Source organism: Columba livia, chromosome 1 (assembly GCF_036013475.1).
Source record: "Columba livia isolate bColLiv1 breed racing homer chromosome 1, bColLiv1.pat.W.v2, whole genome shotgun sequence".
Classification (NCBI taxonomy): domain Eukaryota; kingdom Metazoa; phylum Chordata; class Aves; order Columbiformes; family Columbidae; genus Columba; species Columba livia.
Window position 1 is genome coordinate 176,675,475 of NC_088602.1, and position 22,610 is coordinate 176,698,084.

At 41.5% G+C, this 22,610-nt stretch overlaps 1 protein-coding gene across 1 annotated transcript in view; it reads left to right on the plus strand.

Annotated features, from left to right (window-relative positions):
- Nucleotides 1-22,610, plus strand: part of PPM1H (protein phosphatase, Mg2+/Mn2+ dependent 1H) — a 138,205-nt gene that overhangs the window by 64,647 nt on the left and 50,948 nt on the right. Inside the window, exons 2-4 of the mRNA XM_065048588.1 lie at nt 679-844; nt 10,178-10,522; nt 17,583-17,695. Of these exons, the coding sequence (XP_064904660.1) occupies nt 679-844; nt 10,178-10,522; nt 17,583-17,695 (624 nt within the window). The remainder of the gene's footprint in view (nt 1-678; nt 845-10,177; nt 10,523-17,582; nt 17,696-22,610) is intronic.

The following is a 22,610-nucleotide window of genomic DNA, read 5'->3' on the forward strand; positions in this document are numbered from 1 at the left end:
GGGGTGGGGGAGGGTGTATCTTGTTCTGCAGTGCCAGAGGAGTGTATTGAGTATGCATCTCGCTGTGTTGCTGTGGTACAAGCAAGTTCAACTTGCATGTTGGAATATAAGGCAAAAACTTTCCTTTGTATTTTTGCTACAATGTTTCTAATATGTGCCCTTTAAACAGACTAAAAGCAGTTGCACATTTTTCTGCGCCTTTAGCAGTAACAGCTTTTTAGATTTATAGCAGGTATTTTGTTTGTCCAAGACTTGGAACTTGACAGAATCCACACCCTCAGCCAACAGATTAGCTGGCAGGTACAAAAGCAACTGGAGACCTCATGTTTCAACTAGGAGGCATAAGTGTTATCAGACTTGACCATCACGTACTCCCTTTGAAGAAAAGCATGGTATGCCTAAGGGTAGAATATGCTTATATTATTGTTTCTTATTCACATAGTTCTGTGAAAAATGCTTGTTAGGCCCTACATAGGTGTATGGAAACACACAGTGTGCATGTCTGTATGTATGTGTATGAGAAAGATATTTTAATTCAGTTGGTATTTGTAAGGCTTCTGGGCTATGGTTCTATACACATTTTGAGTCACATATGAGATACACGTGGAGGCTTCTGTGCTTTGCTAACTTGGACATGTCCTTTATTTTCTTTTTTTAATGTCCTTTTTTTTTTCTTAGGGTAATAAATGCAGGGAAGAGCACGCACAATGAAGATCAAGCCAGCTGTGAAGTCCTCTTTGTCAAGAAGAAAACCGGAGCTGCTAATTCTACACCAAACAAGAACTCAACAAAACGGAGGTCATCGCTGCCCAATGGAGAAGGTCTCCAGCTGAAAGACAATTCGGTAGGCAGTCTTCCATGTCTTGTCAGTTGTGCACTACACAATAAGTATAAAAGAATGGGGCAATATGGCACTAAAAGAGCTACTCCAGATTTTTACTGAATGTTTCACATATTTCCAGTTATTTATTAAATATCTCTGCTTAAATACAGCACACTATATTTTTCTTAGCTCTACTACTTGATTTTTGATTTCTTGAATTGACAAATACTTCTTTTATCTAAAGCATTTTAGTTTAAAGATGGGGAGAGGAATACTCTTTGGATTTTCCTTTTTTGTTTCATTTCTGAAAATATAATCCTGATAAATGTACTGCTGCAGAATACTGTGAGTTTAATGTCGCTGGTTGACATGTCCAGTGATGGCCACTGCAAGTACTGCATTGTCACCGTTTATACAGTTATACACTTTATTAAGGATTAGAGAGTAACTTGGGTTCTTTTCACTGCAGCAGTATTATGTGTAGCAAGGTTGGTTTATGCAGGTTGGGTAAGATCATCCAGCACACTGAATTCAGTTATTTTTGCAAACTGTAGCTCCTCTCTTTATATGGAGTCATATACATCATGTGCTTTTCTACATCATGGCAATCATCTGCTATTCTTCATCTGTCTTGTTTCCTGACTGGCTAATTACTTCGTCTGCTCTTTAAGCATGAGCTCAGGCACCGGCAATGACTGATAGTGTGTGCTTGATTCAGACATTTAGCCATGTAACACTAAATGCCGTACCTGAATGTTGGAGTTGGACAAGGTGGGGAGACCTTATTGCAGCCTTTTGGTACTTAAAAGGAGCCTGTAAGAAAGACAGACTTTTTAGCAGGGCCTGTTGCGGTAGGACAAGGGGTAATGGTTTTAATCTGAAAGAGGGGAGATTCAGGCTAGACATGAGGAAGACATTTTTTACAATGGGGGTGGTGAAACACTGGCCCAGGTTGCCCAGAGAGGTGGTAGATGCCCCATCCCTGGAAACATTCCAGGCCAGGCTGGATGGGGCTCTGAGCAACCTGATCAAGTTGAAGATGTCCCTGCTCATTGCAGGGGATTGGACAAGATGACCTTTGAAGGGCCCTTCCAACCTAAACTATTCTGATTCTATATGCAGTCTTTCTGCTGCTGGGAGAATACAAATTTTCCCTAAGTGATAATCAGTCTTTCAGTGGACTATAAGTACCTTTTTTGGGTTATTTTTGGCTTTTTGTTTTAAATGGGGTCTGCTTCAGTCTCTCTCCCAAAACCCCATGGCTTGGTACACCTGGTGGCTGCAGGGGTTGGTCATTTGGGACCTGAGCAACAAGCATTCCTCTTGCATTGTGTCCCTCACTACCTCTTGCTCCTCCTGTTCTCTTTCACTTTTCATTAATGTTGCAACTTTTTCAGTCTCTTGACAGATCTTCCAGGTTTGCAAATAGCCTTGTTCTTTCCTCTTTCAAATCTTTCCTTAAATCACCTGTCCCAGTTCCTGTGTGCTGATATTCCTCGTTGTATTCAGACAGTCATGAATTTTTTTTCAAGTACATATTTGAACACTCCTGGGTAAAGAATTGTGCCCTGTACTTGCTGGAACTAATGACTTCTGCATACGCTCATGCAAGGCAAAACAGAATATGTTTTAGTAGTCTGTGTTTTAAGAAGTCTTTCCTAGAAAGTCCATGCAACTGTCTGCTATTGACTCATGCAGATGCTTGGTTCCATGAGGGTATTTATTTTTTGTATGCATTAATTATGTTTAATGAAGCAAGCATTTGGGCATAGTAGTTGTTTGTGTATATAAACCACATCAGGATAAGCAACAATGTGCTTTGTTCAGGTGATGGGTTGGTTTGACACAAAGAGCATCACGGTGTCGTGCGCACAGCACACTGCAAAGATCCCTCTGCAACACCAACTAAGGTAAACACATCTTGGTGCTGTGTAGAGATACTAGCTTTGATTTAGCACCACATTTAATTTCCAGGCCTACCGTGTGAGAAGCCTGGTCAGGGGCCTTTGCATCTGGAGTGTGGGAAGATGTAGCTGTACTGAATTTGCCTGTGTTTTCATATTTTGGGAGCATGCATAGGACATAGCTTTGTAGCAATGTTTCACAAAGTCCAGTTAACTTCCAGCTTTGAGTAGTATCAGATGTTTCTTGAGAGCAAAAGGCACACTATGTTTGTTTATACTGCATGGTTAATCATCTTCCTCAGAAGGAACATTTTTCCAAATATTACATAGCTAATATGTTTAGATTGCATTAAAAATACCAGGATATAAAACTATTTCAGTTTTGGAAATGTGTCTTCACTAGCCTTAACGCTGTTCATCATCATTATTAATATATTGTTATGATAACATAATGGTAGGGTCTGTAAACTGACCGTGTATTTTTGAATGCTGTTCTTTTTATCCTTTTTGAATTTAATATTTGTCAACTTTGCTAAATATCCAATTGCCCTGTGCTAGAAAAAGTATCTCCTAGAATTTCTGATTTCTCTTCTTCTCTTCATTACTGTATTTCCTACTTTGACTCTCTATCTTGTATGTTGATTTTAGAGTAAACAGCCACTTCCTTTCAAGCTTCTTGAGAGAAACATTTTTATTTCAAATTTTCTGTTATTTTTTCTATTTCTGACACATTTTGGCCAGAAATGAGCATAATGTCTGAAGTGAAGAGCCAGCTGATCTGTATAATATAGCGTACTGTTTTCATAGTACTTGTTATCATGTTCTTTGTATGTTCTCTTCTTATCTACAGATTTACTTCTGTTTTCTACATGACACTTAAATGAGTGCTAGAGCACTCATTATTTAGCTATGTAAAATCTATTCTACCATTTTATTAGACCACATCTTGTGAGTTTAAATTTGTAATACATTTTCCCCAAACAAGCAGTATATTTCTGAAGAAAGTTTTCTACTAGAGGGCAGTCTTACACTAGTAATTAGTTGGATTTTTTTCCTTGGTGCTATTTTTTTTTTCTGGTTGAATATATTTTAAAAGGGAAAAAAAAGTACGTATTTCTATAATGTATCACACTTTAACATTTTCATTTTATACTGTAAAGTATAATATTGTGTTTTGCCTTCACATACTATTGTTAGGAGTACTGTATGAGTTGGTATTAAATGTGATAAGGGTACAGCTTACTCTAGATCAACAGGATGTACAATACAGACTTGAGACACTCCAGTGAATGGTGTAATATCATCCTGGAAAGTATTTAGCTAGAAAACCAGAGTCTGAATTCTGTAAATGACTCCTAGGAAAATCCTACCATAACATACAGTCTGAAATAATTTCTGAGTGCTGAAGTACCTTGTAGAAATCTTGAAGGAATAAGAGATGAGGGAAAGTTTATTGGGTATTTGTCTGATGAAAATAAAGATTTCTTCTTGTTTAGGTTTTTAAACTGTGGAATACAAGGGAAATAGAAGCTGGAACTTAGAGTGTCTCTTTTAACAGAGTCCATTTCATCGTCCTCAGATTTTTCTGTTTTCCGCAGACTCTTTGAGAAGGCCACATGCCAGCTTTGTTTTACCCTCCTTTCTGGGAAGTTTGCAGAACTTAAACGGCAGCTTCATCTGAGGTCGTGTGATTACTGTTGTTTAATGCTGACCCCACCGATGCAGCCCCACGCTTTGGCAAGGCAGCGTAAGAGAGTGAGAGATCCACAGGTTGTCTGTGTGGATTGGGTTGGGTGCTGCTGTCATGGCTTTGACTCTGCGGGTGGACTCTGGAGAGCTTTCAGGGGTGGGAAGGAGGAGGTGAGGAGATGGAGGAGGGAATGTTTCCTCAGCCCTGACACACACAGTAACCCAAGGAAGTCTGTTAAGTAGCATAAGTAGGTTTTCCTTCATGAAAGTGTGGGTGATAAACTAAGCCGGGCAGCGAAAGCTAAGGCTCTGCAACTTCAACCCTAAATTAACTCTCCCCACCCCATTCCACTGCTTACTTGATTAATCACATTTGCCCTCTGTCTCCATCCATGAACATTCCCTTTAAATTGTACAGCTTTTTCACTGGTACTATTTTAAAATGCCTTTAACTATGGGGTACGTTGCTGATGAATACTGAAGACCATCAGTGAGTGAAATGGAAATACTATGCAAGGATATTGTCATAGTGACAGGTTGCAGGACTTAAAGAGATGCATTATTAATTGTCATTGTAATGTGAAGATACATAACTACTAATTCTGCAGTTTCCTTTGTCACAAAAGTGTGACAGAGTTATTTTCTTTGTGTGAGACAAAGTTGCTTACCACAGGTAGCTGAATATATCATTGGCAACATGGGGGGAGGCTTTGCTCTGAGGATGGGGTGGCAATTGCTCACCCAGTTCAGACTTTATGAGAACTAAAGATGTGCTCTAAAGCAGTTTGTGAGTGCAGTTCATATTTGGAATGATAATAGTCAGGGTGGGTTGTGGTTTTCAGAATAAATCTTTAGTGGCAACATGATTTATTTGCCTGTTTGGAATTAGCTTCATAAAAAAAAAAATTGGGAAGGTTTGCCATGTAAGACCACTGTCTAGCTTACCTGAAAAATTTGTCCCAAATTGCTATGTATTCCTAAGGCAGCCCTTTTTTTTTTTCCTCCCTGTAACTAAGCCCAAATTATGTGTGCGTATATATATATATGCATTTTCTTTCATGATTTCTCATCCATTGTTTGACCCCAGATTTTGCATATCTTAATTATATTTTACAATTACAAAACCCGGGAGACTGCTGAACCTTCCTGAAGGCTAGGTCAGCAGTTGAGGAGCCTGAAGCTTATTAAATTTCCTAGTACGTACTGGAAATGAATTCTAAGGTCAGTGCAGTGAAGGATCTGTTTGCCCTTCATGTGTCTGGTAGCTATTCAGAATGTCGTTAAATCTGAATCTTTTGAAAGAAAATCTCAAAGAAATCACTGTGTTGACTGATCATACTCCCACTTGAGGGCTCTGTCCAGTTAAAAGAACAAATGGAACTGATGTTTGAAAGACTGCTTATGACAGAATACTACCAGAGCTAGTAGAAATAGAAATCTTGGTCTCTGAAAGTTTACACAATGTCATGACTTTTGGGAAGAAATGCAAGCTCCCAAATGTGAAAGAGAGAGAGCAGCCATGCATACGCACACCAAAATAGGTATCTCTTGGTGGCTACGGAGGTCATCTCAACTATCGAAGGAAAAGCAAGGACCTTTTTGTGCTTTTTGTCTCATCTCTGTGCCCTGACTGGCAGCCCTTGTTCATTCTCTGAGTCGCTGCTATATTTGAATCATATAATTAATTCTCATCAAATTAGTATGGTTTGGGAGAATTAATTTCTCTCAAATAGAGGAGCTGTTGTTATTCTCAGGGTGAGAGAAAGGAATTTGTTTCCTCCTCCTTTTTTTTGGACAACTATTATTTGTGGTTATACTCCCATTGCAAGTTCAGAAGTAATTGAATTTTTGTAGGAATACATAGAAGTTTTTTGGAGGCTAGTATCTAGGTTACCGTAATGCCTGCAGATGCCAACTAAAGTTAAGGCCCTAGAGCATCTCACACAGAACATGTGCACAAGAGCAGTGTTGTGGTAGTCATCTCCCTGACTGTAAATACTTACCACACAGACCTCTCAGTTATCTGGGGTACTGCTGCAGTTGACAGGGAGAAAGAAATCTACTTTGGAATGAGATAAGCATCTGAAAGTGTGTTTTTTTTTTTTTTCTTTCTGCCGAGTATGAGGGCAGTTTAGAGAACTATGTTGGAGGAGTGCAGTGTAGACCTCTGAATGTAGCTGAACTGGTAGCAACACCCTCTTGTTTAAGAATTACTAGTCCAAAAATGACAAGATCAGCGAACTCCAGAAAAACCACCATAGCTGATGTGGCCACACCATGTTCATGTTAGTGACAGCCCAAGAATACAGCTCAGGCCCATGTGAGCTTCTCTGTCCTAATTTGTGCTGCCCATTGGCTTAAAGGAAACAAGGCGTAACATTTTAATTTCACTTTTTGTCATGGGCCGTTGTTCTGTTCTGTTTTAAAGCTTCCCGGTCTCTGATGGCACCTTATTTGATGACCAGTTTTACATGAGGCTTTTTCAGTCGACATATCCAGTGGTGTGCTCATTATTATGAGAATGAATTGCATTAATAACTGTTCTCCTTCATCTTCTGAAAATCTCTAATACAGACCTTGGTGGGGGCTTACTTTAGAAAAAGCTTAAGAAAATCAGTGTGTGTGGGCATGGTTTAAACTTGTTCTTAATTGTAATTTTCCATTATACTTTGGGGGCAGGAGGAAGGTCATGACGAAATATTGTCTTCTTTTAGGTGGAAGGTTAAATATTTGTTTCAGTCAGAGGTCTGATGCCTTTATGCTCTTTCCCCCAAAGGCAGCACATCTCCAAAGGGGTAGCACCTTTCGAATGACGTGAGAACATAAGCTGTGGGAACATTATCCGTGGTGCACCATACAGTGGATTTTGGTCAGGGAGCCAAACCCTAACAGAAGAATAGGAGCAGCAGTAGTTTCATCTGCAGCTCCCAGGAGACACAGTGTTGTTGCCATTTCAAATAAATGGCTTCAGTTTCCAGCTGAAGTACTTTCACATTGGGATACTTGTTTTTGTTGGCAAAAAACTTCACATTTTGCACGAATAGCAATCTATTTTTGCAAACAGGTTTTTCAGTCAGTAATTCCATTATCCGTTAAAAATGGCTTAAGCAGAATTTTACAGCCAACTGTTGTGCGAACTTGGGAGGGATTCTGAACCCAGAGCAAGATAGCACAGCTGCCAGTCATGCCTTCAGGGTGAAATTGCACAACGCTTCTTCCGTGAATTTACCAGATTGGATAAGTGGGTGGGACTGGCTAAAGAACTACATTCGGAAATATGTACATTTGTTGGTTTTTTCCACCATTATAGGATATATCCTGTGTGATCCTTACTGTGGTAAGTCATCCAGTACTGTAGGACAGCACTCCCTTTTTTCAGCATTACAGTGATGAAATAAGAGTGCACAATAGACTGCTGAATTCCTTCTCTTGGATGGGCTCTTCACTGTATAGATGACTACATTGTTAATGCACTGGTTAAGAATATGTTTGAACTTTACTATAGCAGCAATGCCATAAGCTTAAAAAAAATACTGAGTTTTATGTAATTTTAATAGTCAAGGCTTTTAAATGTGCATTTCAACAAATTAAGTTATAAGTTGTAATGCTTGTTCAGCAATGAACTCTGCCCTTAGAACAGCATGAACTTATAGTGATGGTCAATATACATATTGCTAAAAGAGACATTTTACATTACATTTTGGATGTTGTAGCTCAGGGCAACTATGAATAATGTCTTTTGGATCTGAAAATGACAATTCAGTGTTTTTACTCCAGCCTGTCTGTCCTGCCCTACAGCCAGTGGTTGGCACCTTTGTGGAGCAGCTGGAACAGCAGAAAAATAAAAGGAGCTTCAGTTCCCAACCCTGTGCATAAGTGAAATAAGCAGCATTTGGGCATGAGGTGGTGGGATGCAGGTGGTACCTGGACTACATTGTGTAAGGGAGCATCGTTTGGGTGAATGAAACAAATCATGTCTGTCATCCTAAATTAGACCACAGTTTATAAATTAGACCTGATTTATATCTGACATGCAGATATAATTTTTAAGTTCTTTGACTGCAGTGAGATCTATGTTATGCTGTCTTAGTATGAGGTGTTTTGCAGCAGTATTGGCTGATTCCTGTCCCTTTCAAGATTATTTATTTCTAGATCTGTATTAGTCCACCCACATCTGACTCACTAGGCAGCCCCACAACCAGTTGTTTCAGCATAGCTGGCAGAAGGTGCAAGCTTCACAAGAAATGGAGGGGAAAGGAGAGACTGGAAAGACTCTTTCCACATGTTGCTACCAAATATGCTATCATGCAAAGACTAGTATTAAATGCTTCCTTGAAGATTTCTAGGTGAATTTCTTCCCAAAAAAGGTTGAGGTTATCTACAGTATGGCTCCTTGGTATTTTTCAGTCAGATCAGAGCTCATGCTGCCAAGACCTTAGTTTGCTTCCAGCTCTGGGTTAATGGGCCCTATCTGAATGACGAAGAACCCCACCACAAGGATGTGGTTTCTGCTGAGCAATAGTGGAGCTGACTTACACCTGTCAGAGAAGACTCTGTGGAGCAGAAAGGGAGAAATACTCGAAAGTCACAGCACTGATCAGTAGCTGCTGAACAAATATGTAACTTTACCACAAATACCTTAATTTTAATAATGAGGTCTACAAAATTTACTTTTTCCAGGTACTCTGCCTGTATGAGAGCAGTTGTGCTGACTGGCATGCTCGGAGTTGAGCTAAGAAATAAGATCTAAAAGCATACTGTTATGCCAAGAGCTATGCCAAAACACTTGCATAGCTCTTCTGATCAGGGGGTATTTTGCTCCGGTACTATACGGGAGTCTTTTCAGAGCCCTGGGAAGAACTAAGCAGTGAATGTGTGGGCAACTGTGAGTGGAGTGCAGCTGATCCCACTTGTGTCTGCCATCCTGGAGGACCTCCATGGTGTGCTGGTTCCTGGGCTTGCACAGGCAGTGGAAGCCTGACCTATCCCACCTGCCAGCATGGATGGACCTTATCATAGAATCATAGAATAATTTTGGTTGGAAGAGACCCTCAAGATCATTGAGTCCAACCACAACCTAACTCTGTCACTAAATCATGTCACTATGAACCTCATCTGTATGTCTTCTAAACACTTCCAGGGCTGGTGACTCCACCACTTCCCTGGGCAGCCTGGTGTACCAGTCATGGCAAGTGGGGATCACATCTTATTACTAGATGTCAAACTGAGGTCATTCATCTCATGCCTAGTGGGGAAAAAAAAAAAAAAACTATTGCAGAAGGCGCAGGTGCTGTCTTGTGTAGAATTTTGGTCTCCATGGTGGTAGGTCCATCATTTATTAACAACATGATTTTTTGAAGGCGTTTCTTCTGATCTACATAGTTGTTAGGAAAATAACTTAGTCTTGCAATGGTGGTTATGCTTGGTCAGTGCATCTTGTGATGGCTGTAAGGTAGGAAAGATTGTAAGTTCAGTTTTTTTTGTTTGGTTGGGTTTTTTTGGGAGGTGGGGGGGAGGGTGGTTAAGGAAAATAAAAAAAAAAATGTAGAGACATGTGGCAAAAATAGACATAACTTCTTCCTGTCAGAGCTGTACTAACACAGTGGCTATTACTCCATTTCAGAAAGAAAGCTACCTCTTGGAAAGTTACCTGTGTTTTACCTGCTGCTCCTGTGCCACCGGCTGCTTTGTCACCTCACTCGTGGTTGTGTAACGGTGACCATCTCTTTTCCTTCCCTTTCTTCCCCTCCTGCTTCTCCAGGAAACAGATGGGATCAACCTGTACTACTGGTCCCTGTTTGATGGACACGCTGGGTCGGGGGCAGCTGTGGTCGCTTCCAAACTGCTGCAGCACCATATCCTGGAACAGCTGCAGGAGATCGTGGACATCCTGAGGAACACGGCCGTCCTCCCGCCCACCTGCCTGGGAGAGGAGCCCGACAACCCGTCCACCAACAGCAGGACGCTGACACGGGCGGCCTCCCTGCGTGGTGGTGTGGGGGCCCCAGGCTCGCCCAGCACCCCTCCAACACGCTTCTTCACCGAGAAGAAGATCCCACATGAGTGCCTGGTTATTGGGGCCATAGAAAGTGCATTCAAGGAAATGGTATGTATGTCTCGGGGCTCTGAAGTTCACGTTGCATACATTTGTGAGTTGCATGGCCTGGAGAAAGTGAACACTTAGGGATTTTTTTTAAAACTTTTTTTTTCTTCTCTTACTTAAACACCATGTGAGTGTGGACAGGATTATTTAAGAGCCTCAACAGCGTACCTGGTACATCCCTCTGAGGCAGGAGCTGCACCTGAGATCCCAGGCAGCACTACAGCCATCCTTGTGGATTACTTGGCTCTTAGAAGCTTGGTGCTTTTTTTTCTTTTTCCTTTTTTTCTTTTTTCTTCCTTCTTTTTTAATATAAGAATGAGTATTGCCTCACAGTGGCAGGTCTCAGCATTGGCTGTTATCATAAGATGTGTATACAGGCACACACTTTATAAAGCCTTGTTGCCCTTCCAGAGCAGCAGCAAAGGCTTGCAGCATCCCTTGCACCACCAACACATCGTTTGTGTTGTGCACAAATACATAAACTGGTCATAAAAGGTCATGTCAGGGACATGGATGAGGGGCAGCATCCTTGATCTAGTGACCTGTAGTTCACATTTGTGTTGGAGTGGCTCATAAAGCACAGTAGTGACTGCGGAGAGCGTGTGTGCTGCTCTTGATTGAGGCAGGCATGGCGTGGGTAAGCAGGACATGAAGTATGTTCCTACCACCCACTTGACTTGTGTACAGCATGAACAACTAGAGAGGAAATCACAACCCTATAGGAACAGAATATCCATCAATTTCCCTATGGAAGGCTGCCTTTTCTCTTTTGTAATTGCTGTCGCTGCTCTGCACCTGCCCCCTTCACTTCTCCATGTTATTAAAAATAATTCTTGTCACGCAGAGCAGAGGCTTGTCCTGCCAGTAAGTACACGTAGATCAAGTCTTAGAAGATCTGATCTTATTCTTTTTTTTTTTTTTTTAACTTATTTTTGTTGCTGTTAGAAAAGCCTCTTATTTGAGCAGAAGGTTTTTGAACTAATGAGTGTTTCCAAGATGTTTTATTTGTTCTCTGAAAGGAAGTATTCAAGCATTGTTTTTCCTGATATATGTGAATTTTGTTTAGTACATGCATCTAATTAGAGACTACAGCTTTTATTATAACAAAGTGGTGCTTCACTATGAATTCTGATAAGCAATTATTTTGCTGGATTGTCCTTCCTCCCCAAGGAAGTGTGGGCAAACAGACCAACCAACCGAGGATGCATGAAAATCTCCAGTCAGTTTATCATGCCTTTTTCAGGAAGGGAGGACTAGCTTGCTCCCTACTTTGTCAAGAAAGAAAGAAAAAGATGACACTGCCCATCCACTGCACCCTAGTGGGTTCAGATCACGCATAAGAGAGGGACACCAATTTCATGCTTCAGTTGGGGTGATTTTCAGGCCAGAAGAGTGCCAGGTGCTGAGTGCATGACATGGTTCTCTCTCTCCTGTTGAAACTGGCTCCAAGTGGAGGAGAGATGAGAAATGGGGTTGATGGGACTAGAAAGCAAAGGTAAGAGAGGTAAAGAAGGGCCATTTCAAGTGCTCTCTAACTTTCTTATGAGAGCAGCAGGGGCATTACCCATCGCTGCCTTCCTAAGCACACCTGTTACTGCCCTGCTTTACATCTTTGTTGGACAGGTGTTCACACAAAATACCATCTCAGCTCATGTCCAGGCACCTGACTGCTTGGGAGGACTTCTATGGATAGAGTAGGGCAAATGCAGAAACTCTGGATAACTCACTATAGATACAGTGTCTGGATATTCCATGTACAGGTCATAGTAATCTGTCATCCCTTTTTCTAAACTGAAGTCCGGAGAATACTTTATTTTCCTCCTTGTGTTTTTGTTTATATGCTACAGTTCAGATACCTTAATTCCCACTTTTACTGTTTATCAGAGGGCTGAAGTTCATTGTCTGTCTTTGCGATATAAATGACTCCGTGTCTACCACAATGCAATATAATCTCAGCATTAAGTTTTACATTAAACGGAAGTCTTACCAATATGGTCAAATTAAGAAAAGCAATGGATAATTCTGTCTGCTTTAAGATCTTGGGGGAGTCTTATAGTTGCTTTAGGCAAAACAGTATTTTCTTTTGCCCACGTAAGGGAGTGGCTCGTAAGATCAACACTCCTGAGTCTCATCTGTGCTTACAATGACTGATCTTCTTCCTACCTCTGTCTAACTTCCTGCTAGTTTGTACTCTCCTAGTAGTCTTTGGGTGAAGATTTTGGGCCTCTTCCACAGCACATTGTTTATTCAGCCCTATTTTGTACTGGAACATCATGGATGTTGTTGAGTTAGGTCGATTCAATTGAGGCGTGCATAATGTACGAGGGTTTTGTCCCAGCAGAGCGTATCGTTTTACCTGGCACTTGGTGAGAGCTCACATTTCCTGGACATGTAGGCAGACTTCTTGGTGTTGTTTCCTTGAAACACCCATTGCTGCAAAGGAGTCCTTTGAACCTGGTGAAAATGCTGAGTAGATACAGATACCCCTTTTTAAAATTTGTTTTTAAACAGTCCAACCTGATGGGTTTATCTAATTATGATTTTGTCCACTTTCCCTGGGAGCATGTAGCATACCATTACTGTTTTCCCCAACTGCCTTTTGAATTCTAGTTAAGCTCTCCCTAGTTCTGCCTCAAGTGTCACATAAAATGCAATTAATCTCTTTCAAAAGGCTTTAAAATTTATTTTTCCTTTATTTGGTGTGGTTTTCTTTGGACAGTGCTTGTCTGACAGCTACATGCAGTAAAACACTGTGGAAAAGCTGGCTGTGTTGTGTTCTCAGATATTTTACTGTTCCGTTGAAAAGAATTTTAAAACACCCAATGTCAGTAATTATCAATGATCACAATTATTCCAGTTAAAAGGAAACAAATAAGCTCAAGTTCTGCAAGTATCATAAGTCAAATCCTCTAATTTTTATCTCTTGAGTTTTAAGGTTTGTATTTATAGATTGAGTTCTAGACACATCAAACTCTAATCCCCTCCCCATATTTAACCTTATATATGTGTGTGTGATGTAGTATGTATTTCAAAGTAAGATTAAGGAGTGAAAGCACCTATTCCACACTGAACCAAGTTTAATTTTGCATGGGAAAAAATGGCACAGAACTGGTCTGTATAACTTATTGGAAGGTGTAACTTTGTATACATTGTATAATGATTTTCTTCTTTATTGAATTTTTTTTTTTGACTTGGAGGAAATCTAGATATGTGCTTTTGCACGATTGATGCCATTTCAATTTGAACAAACTTGAGAGTGCAACATATGCTGTATGCTATTTTCTTTTGAAAAGTTTCTTCTGATCAAGTAGTTAGTAGAACAGAGAGCTGAAACAGTGCTATAGGATTTTGATGCCTTTTTGACAGAGGTAAAGGAGATTAAGGAGTTAATTTAATCTTTTTGCGTTCTGGAACTTTTTAAGCTGATAGGTGAAGCTGTGTGTCTAGGGAGTAAAGGTGTTTTCTGTCATAGCAGTATTGAGATCCCGGAGGAAGGGCCCCTGCTCTGAGGACAGATACAGATGAAAAGCAGTTATTGTAGTAGTTGTTGCAGCATGCTGTCTTGCTATAACGACAATACCGAGCCGAGATTCGAAAGTGCCCAGTTCTGTTTTCAAAGTCCTCTATTTCTCAGACGGAGCACGGCCTCCAGACGCATTCATTTTTCGTGCCGCCGCGCTGCCCCTTTCCTGCCGCCTCCCCTCGCCCTGGCCGCGCCCCCAGCCCACCCGCGGCCGCCGGTGCCGCGTCCCGGCGCTCGGCTGCCCGGCACGCGTGGGCCGGGGCGGGCAGGGCGAGGAGAACGCGAGGCCCACGCCGTGCTCCTCCGCGGGGTCTCCACCAGGTGGCACAAGCAAGCCGCCGTCGAGGGTCCGGGAGCCTCTGACAGAGGAGGCCGGTAGCGGCTTCGTGGCGTCATCTCCCTCCTTTTTGGGGAGAGATTGTTAAATAGCGTGATTAACCCGCGCTTTTGCGCTGGGGAGGGCGATTCCGGGCCCTTGCGTGGTAGGCGCTGGGGAGACTCGAGCGGCCGGGACGGTCTGTCCAGGGGCTGCCGCCGCGACGTCGGCGATGTCTGTGATGGGTGGAGAAAGCAGCTCCCGCCTGTGCTCTGGAAGCGCAGCCGGGGGTGTCCTCTGCAGCCTTTGGCCCATCTCACCCGAGGCAGGAGGACGAGGGTGACCGGGCGTGAGGGCACCGGGCTCCCACCTGCCACTACAAACGTGCATCCTGAACCAGGGGAGTCCCCTGCACCCAGATTGCTGTGTGGGGATCCTGCATGGTGGAGAAAAGAGCGGTCTGGGGGAAGGAAATCGCCTTATCTGAAATCTTTGTCCGTGTGGAAAATGAGGACGCTTTGTATATGCTTCGACTTTGTCTAGAATGAGCCCTTCACACTCATAAAGACTTCAGAGGTGTTTGGGGGCTTCTGCCTCTGCTTGTGCTGCGCTACTTTCCCAGCAGCACTGTTACAGAGTATTTTGATAAAAGCCTATGTCTCTACATCACAACGAGTTAGTGACATTGGTGGACTTTATTTTATTTTGGTTTATTTTTGAATCTTGTTGAGCTGTAGGAAAGGCTTCTCCTCTTGCCTTCCCCCTCCCCCCTCCCAAAAAAAAAAAAAAAAAAGGGGGAAAAAAAAGAAAAACATCAGAGTATGTAATATAAAATAAAACATGGCACTGAATGTACTCTGGTAAGTTGTGGTAGTAAATTCAAGTTCTGAACAAGTAGATGGAAGAGCCCATGAACAGCAATGATTCGAAAAAATCCAGTACACAGATCTAGTTTAAGTCAAGGAAACTCTGAAAATGAGACCCTAAGGATTATCCATCTTCTCTCCTATAATAGATGTTTCTGAATTCTGCTTATTGAAAGAAATAAATTTTAATTTAGTCATTCCAGCACTTGCAAAGTGTACATATGACAGAGCTGAAACCAGGTGAGGAATTGTACATTGTTTGAAGGTCTCAGAGGATGCGGAAATGAAGGGTTTTTAAAATTCCTGGCAGTGCCTGGAAAATCCACTGTAGTATTTGTAAGTTTAAATTATTTTGATGGTTAGAAATGTCTGCTTCCTTTGAACTGTTCTTTTCAGCTTAATTTAAAAATATATAGAAACCACAGGGAGGAAAATCAGCTTCTCTATGGCAAGATTAGATAAAGAGGCATTTATAACAGGCCCATGTCTGTGACCAAAGGTTCTGCAAGATTTGATTTTTTAGCTTGGAGGTGTTTTCCTCCTGGTCCTCACTGACATCCCATGCCCTCCCCCCCCCCCCCCCCCCCCACCGAAAAAAGAATAAAAATTTAAAAAAAATAAAATAAAAAAAAAAAGGAAAGGAAAACCATGAGTTGATGAGAGACTGGGTAGTGCAGTTCCTGGTGCTGCGCGGTATGGCCTTGTTGGGCAACGCCGCGTGTTTCTTGCTGTCCCCACCGCACCGCTCGCCTCAGTGCTGTATTCATGGTACAAACAGGATCGGTCCCTGTGCACACCAGCCTGCCAGGAATCACATTATTTGTGACAGGCACCTTTGCCAGCCCAGCCTGCTCAGGACAGCGAGTGCTGCTGAGCATCCTTGCTGCTGCCCCAGGCCACCCCCTCCCCTGAAATTTATAGGAAACAAAGCATGGTGCCTGGCTGCCTCCAACTCTGCAGATTTTCAAGCAAATTGCAGCTGTCATGGTTTGCATTTGTTGTGGTGCTTTTCCTCAGATAAATTTAGCTCTAAAATAAAGCTCTAAATCCCATACCCCAAGGCGTGGACAATTTGAGCTGTTTGTTGTTCAATACAAACATGAAAATGGCTGAAGTATAGCTCTTGTGTGTGTGTGTGCACACAGAAGCAAACAAATATATTCATAATAAAAACCATACAAGTAGGCAGGCTTTAGCTGGAAAAGATCTGCCAGTACTTGCAATAGCGATGTTAAATGATGCTTCCTGTTTCAATCCAGTGTTACAAGGAAAAACCAGTTTGAAATTGGATTTGATTCTGGACATAGAAGAGGAGGGTAATTTGTAACATGTTGCATTATTACCCCAAACTAAACCTAGAGGCAGCAGAATGAATTCACTGGCATACACTTCAATTTTTTGTTTAAAATGTATGGAGTACTGGAAAGTAGCTCATTTACTTGTGTCCTTTATGTTCTCCAAGCTTTCCTGGGTGTCTCTCTCTGTCTCTCTCTCTCTATATATATGTATATATATATTTATGTAATTTTTTGTTCCTGGGCTTGATGGATTTTTCGATGATAGATGTGACTTGTGTTCTTCTATTCTGTTAAGTAGGAGGTCTTTTATATATATATATTTCTTACACTCAGAATCATTTGGAAACTAAACACGGGTTTAGTAGGTACGCACCTCCTTAAATTTGGGCCTGTGCACATTTTCAGAACTTCATAAAAGCAGTGAGATGAGAGACAGGGTTAAATATTGTGGTTCATCCTGGAAGGTCTGTGAATGCCTGATATCTTTCAGTAAATACTGTTCTACTGACCTCTCCCCCCACCCTTAACAAGTTTAGAATCTACCCGTTCCATGTGTTTCTGAGGAGCAGCCTTGTGGTAGTAATGTGTCTTGCTGCCATGCATAAAGGTATGTGCTCCACAACCATAGTGTCCTTTTTGGAGAGCAGGTCATTATTCACATCATAGCTAGGTCTCATTAATTATTTGCTGTCTGTGTAAAGCACTCTGCAATTATACCACTAGATACCGGTTGTTAAGCTACATTTATCTTTGCCTTCATTGTGCTTTTTCCATAGCAAATTTCTTTGCATCCCTCAGCTGCCATGTTTTTCCTTGGTGCCTGATATTTCACAATCTCCTGTCCTGATTTTTCCTGAACATCTTTATATCATATGCAATAGGTACTCCTTGACTTTCCATTCTTCTCCCTGACCATGTGTCAATAGCTACAACAGTAAAGAAAGGCAGTGGGTCGCACAGTTTAAGAAAGACTACTTTTTTTTTTTTTTAAGGGAATCTTCATTTTCTAGAACAGTAATTGCAATGCCATCTTTGTAAATCTTGTTCTCTTTTCCCATAGGATTTGCAAATAGAACGAGAGAGGACCGTGTATAATATTTCTGGTGGCTGCACAGCCCTTGTGGTGGTATATTTATTGGGGAAGCTTTACGTGGCAAACGCTGGTGATAGCAGGTGAGTAAGCGTGGTGTCTCCCCAACTATTCCTTCACCCCAAAATCCCCAGATCTGGTGTTATCAAGTTCCTTAGTTGCAAACAGTATCACAAGAGGATTCTGTTTCTTGGCTGGACACTTAATGATTCTCACAGAAACCAATGCAAATGGCAGTGGTAGGCTGCCAGTATTTTGTCAAGTGGTGGTTGCAGTCATGGAGGTTGACAACACTTCTGGCCCTGTAGCAGCTTCTGAATAACTTGATGGTTTCACAGAAACGGAAAGATGCTAACGAGCCATTGAAATGGAAGGGATGTTGGGTGTGTGGTGGAATCGTGTTGAACACTGACAAGGTGATTGCATCTGGAACAGCTGGTAGGGCTGGACTAGTTCAGTAGGAAGTCCTCTGGTCCCTGTCCTCAGCCTTAGTCTTGAAAGGCCACCTGGCTCTCAGATTTTGGTATAATTGAAGGTAACAACCTGTGAGCAAATAACTACTATTCTTGCAACAGAGAGGAGGGGAGGGAGAGGGGCAATCACAGGTTAGGATTTTTACTGTGTCTTGTTTTAGCCTGTGTACTTATCCATTTCTCAGAACTGAATGCTGTCATTAAGGACTTGTTGCTTTGTTATACTTAGAAGATGGATGCTTGAAGACTTGTGACAAAAAGCTTTTTCTAGCTAAAACGAGGAGCACGTTTGAATTATCGCACTCGCATTCTTTTCCCCTCTCTTACTCTCTGCCCATACCACCATCAGAGAAAGATAATGGGGCTGTTCTTGCAAGACTTAAGACCTTCACATGTTTCTTTTGGCAGTACTCTGCATAAACAGGCCAGGGAGAATATTATAGTTCCCTGCATGATACAGACTGCTGCTGTGGTCTCTTAGCCACTGAGAAATTGAAGTCTGCAAAGATACGGAACCACGTTGTCTTTAGGTAAAAACTGCTATGGTTATGCATTTGTGTTTGAGGTTTGTGTGCACATAGTTCATGTTGGTACTGTGTGTGCACAATGTATTTACAGAGAGCAGTCAACCACAAAATGTTTTGTAGTTTAAACCTAACATTTTTATTGCCTCTTGCTGCTTTAAACTGTGTAGGAAGTCAGATAAATCCTTAGTGTATAAAGCTTCTATTCTTTTCATGTTGGGGATTGTTCTTGATATGCTGAATTTTGTGTTTATATGCTTGCCCGGTTCCTCTTGACAAGTGACATATTTGAATCTTTTTTGCATCAAATGTCAAATGAGTCCTCACAGAGGGTAGCTGCAAACATGTTTCAGTATACCACCTGTGTTCGTCGTCAGAACCAGTAGCTGCACTAAATTTTAGCTCTTTTGCCATTAAATTAGAAATAATCATGTTTTCCTGTGCTGTTCTAGTTGAAGTGCAATTGAGTCTCTTCCATTGTGTTGTCTAAATTGCTTTGTTGTCTCCTAAAAGTGTGCTATGTAAAATTTGCCATGCAGGACCAACTTCTGAGTAGTTGAGATCTTTGTTCTTAAATGACTGGCTGCTTCCAGTTCCCCCAGGATTCCTCCTCTGCCTTCCCAGAGCAGCCTTAGCATCATTGCAGCCCTTGACACCTGGTGGGAAGAAACTCATTGATGATATCTTGAATTAGCTCAAGCACCCACTTCAGTTAAAGCCACCAAGTCTTCAATAGGCTTTGAATATTCATCAAGCCCATCAAAAACACCTCTTCAGGAAAGAACAAAGAACAGGAATTAGAAGGGAAGCCATCAGCAAGGCTGGGTCTTGTTTGAACCAGGGATCAATTTTCTGTACACATTACTTGCATCTTGTAGCTAACAGGGTCCCTCCAGATCCTAGTTTGGTTTTGCACTTTCCAAATGACCTCAGGGAAATTTTCCTCATGCTGAAGAGAATTCTCTGGATTCCCAGAATCTTTCACTTTCAAGTAAGCCTGCTTCTAGATTTTCAGAGCTCAAGAAAAGAGAAGCTCCTAAGTGTAGATCAGTAGTTCTGGGCCTCTCTCCCACCCAATCTCGGCTTCCCATGTTTCAGAGAGAGAGAGAAAAACCGCTATTGCAAAGCATCCAAGTTACTCCTCCTCACTAAAGGGGCATTTTAGGACTAGAAAAGCAGCTCTGAGTTTGTCCACCTACTGCCAGGGTTCACAGTGCATTCCTGTATTTTTAACATCCGAGTCGCTTTGCCAGGAAGTTTTATTCTTGTTAGCTGGAAAAATATGTTCCTTTTTGCTGTGTCATGCCTTGCGTGGTCAACTTCACGATTTGTACAGATACAAATGAGGACAGTGAGAAGTACAATAAGGGAACTACTTTAAGAAAAAAATTGTTTACTCTTGAGAAGGAAAGTGGGGTTTGTTTTTCCCCCCAAACAGGGAACTCGTGCTAGTTGCAATTGGAAGTAGATGCCAAAACCTCAGTTCTTCAGTTGAACTTTAGTTTGAGTTCACCTGCTCATTTGCGCCTCTTCTCTGTCCTCCTTCTCCTCCTCCCCTCTCTGCTCTCCCACTGGAAAAAGCCTACAAATAAATCAAGCTACATTTCCCACAGACTAAGGTCTGTGAGATGAGGTTTCGTGCTGCAGGGGTGGGAAATAAACATTTTGGGTTCACGCAAACTTCGTTTGTTCTGCCTCTGCCCAGAAGGTTAGGTCTTTTAATTCCAGGCAACTTCAAAACAGCAGAAGTTTTTAAAGGTGGTTTTGAAACAGCTTCTGCTGTCAGGGGACAAAGGTATGTGCAACAAACTGTTACTATCACAATGAGACTAAGGAAACGCCAAGTGTGAGACTTGAATGATAATGTGCTGTGCGGTGCCAGCTATACCTCAGACTTATGTCTGTGGTATTCAGTTTAACCACCAAAGCTTCTCAAATCTAATCATTCCATGCCACGTACCCTGGCAGTGTTGTATAGCAGCTGTCCTTTTGTAGTTGATGTGTAATTACATCATGAAAAGACTTTAATTACCATATTACTAAATTACCAGCCAGCAACCCTTTCAGGTTCAGCCCTAGCTCGCTTCTGTATGGACTATTAGGCTTCTCCAAGCTGAACACTTTTGGTTGGTGTAAAAGGGACGAAAAATTGTGCTAATTGTAGGTTTTGTTATGAACTATTATTGAGCTTGATGTTATGGCATCACTAATGTCAATGATATAATTAAACTTCTGCTAACGATGCAATCACAGTTCTGTAATAATTATACATTAACTGCACATGATACCAGAACCCTGCTAAAAATGAGGTGATGTATTCAGATCCTGATGAAAACAAGTTGGAGGGAGCTGCTTTCATTCTCTAATGGCTTGTCTGATCATTCTTGGACACTGCCATAAATATTCCTATTTGTACAGTCAAAATTCATGTCTGAATATTGGCCAAAGCATTTTCTGATGTTTCTTTCTCTCTTCCTCTCAGTGGTTAACATTGTCCATGCAAGGTTATCTGATTAGGGACTGATAGTGCAATAGTCAGCTATCCAATATATAGTGCTTTTTTGGTGAGCATTGGTGCGCTGTCCTTTGCTTACCAGTTTGCCTGCCAGTTTGCCATATACACTGTGGTAACTAGGCCAGGCCTAGGCTAGGCCTTTTTAATAAGGAATAGTAAATCTTCTAATTCTTTTAAATAGTATTGTTCAATTTTATATTGCTAAAGTGACTTTTACTTCTAAAGTGCCATAACACGCCCTGTTAATCTCAGTTCTTTTTAGTTTTATATGCTATATTAGGTTGTTGGTTTATAGCTAGTGATGAAGTAGTAGTAAAACAAGGACGTAATGTTTTTACTGATTACTGCCCAATTATTGTATAGCCTCATGCAACATAACATTTGCCCAATACCACTACAGTGACTGTAATGCAATATGATCATATTAGCTATCTTTGGCACGAGTGCCGTTCTGGCTTTCATGTTGTCTGGCTGGGGAGCTGCTCAGAGGCTGCAGGCGCTGCCATTTTGTGCTGTGCTTAGAGACATGCAGGGCTGCTGCACTTTTATCATTATACGAGAAGCAGAACACCACAAGTTGATTTGACTTTTCTGTAGGCCCTGAAACACTCTCTAAATCTGCAAATGGGTCCTTGGGCTTTTTTTTGATTTATTGGCAGAACATAGGATCAAAGCAAAGAGCCTGATGTTTTGGAGGCTTCGCAGACTTGCAGGGTCACTGGATTTTTTTTGCTTTGCTTCATCAGCTTTTTTTATCATCTCTTTTTCTTTTTTCTTTTTCTCCCCCATGCTTATGTTTTCAGGGTATATTCACCCTCTGCTTGAACATATATCCTTATGTCCAGAATAGATGTTTCTCCTCCTTTTTGAAAGCGTAGAATTAATTCTGAAGCATTTGGGAATAAATGATAGGAGCTTGTTGAGTGAATGTTTTTGTGGCGTTTCTGTGTGGGTGCACGTTAAGCAACTTCACTGGTGCTTCAGGTGCCCAGATGTGGGAGTGTGTTTATAACACCGACTTCTCCTAGTGTAATAAAATGCTGAATTGAAAATTGAATTCTGCTTTGTTTACTGCTTCAATTCTTTCCGGATTTGCTGCTTGTGTTGAGTCTCACTGCATTTATACTTCCTTTTCTACTGTGTTATGGTGCTTGTCAGCTGCTTCCCTTGTGCATAGTTCTCATTGTAGGAAGTAAAATTTGGGGATCAATCTGCTTTTATGAAGCAAATGAGAGAGGCATGGAAACAGCCATGTATCTGCTGACTGGCACTGTACCTCAAATAGAATTTCTGAGAAGTCAGAATTGATGATTCTGACCCATTTTTGTGGTTTATGGTATCTGACCTCTTCCTCAAGGCAGTCCAGCAGGGTGGGTTTTTTGCCAGAAGTGCTAACACTGTGTAGGGATGGAGACCAAAAATCTAGTATGTTACTATTGTAGAACTAGTTTGCTTTAGTCTTCGGTTTACAGTATTTTTAAGAAAC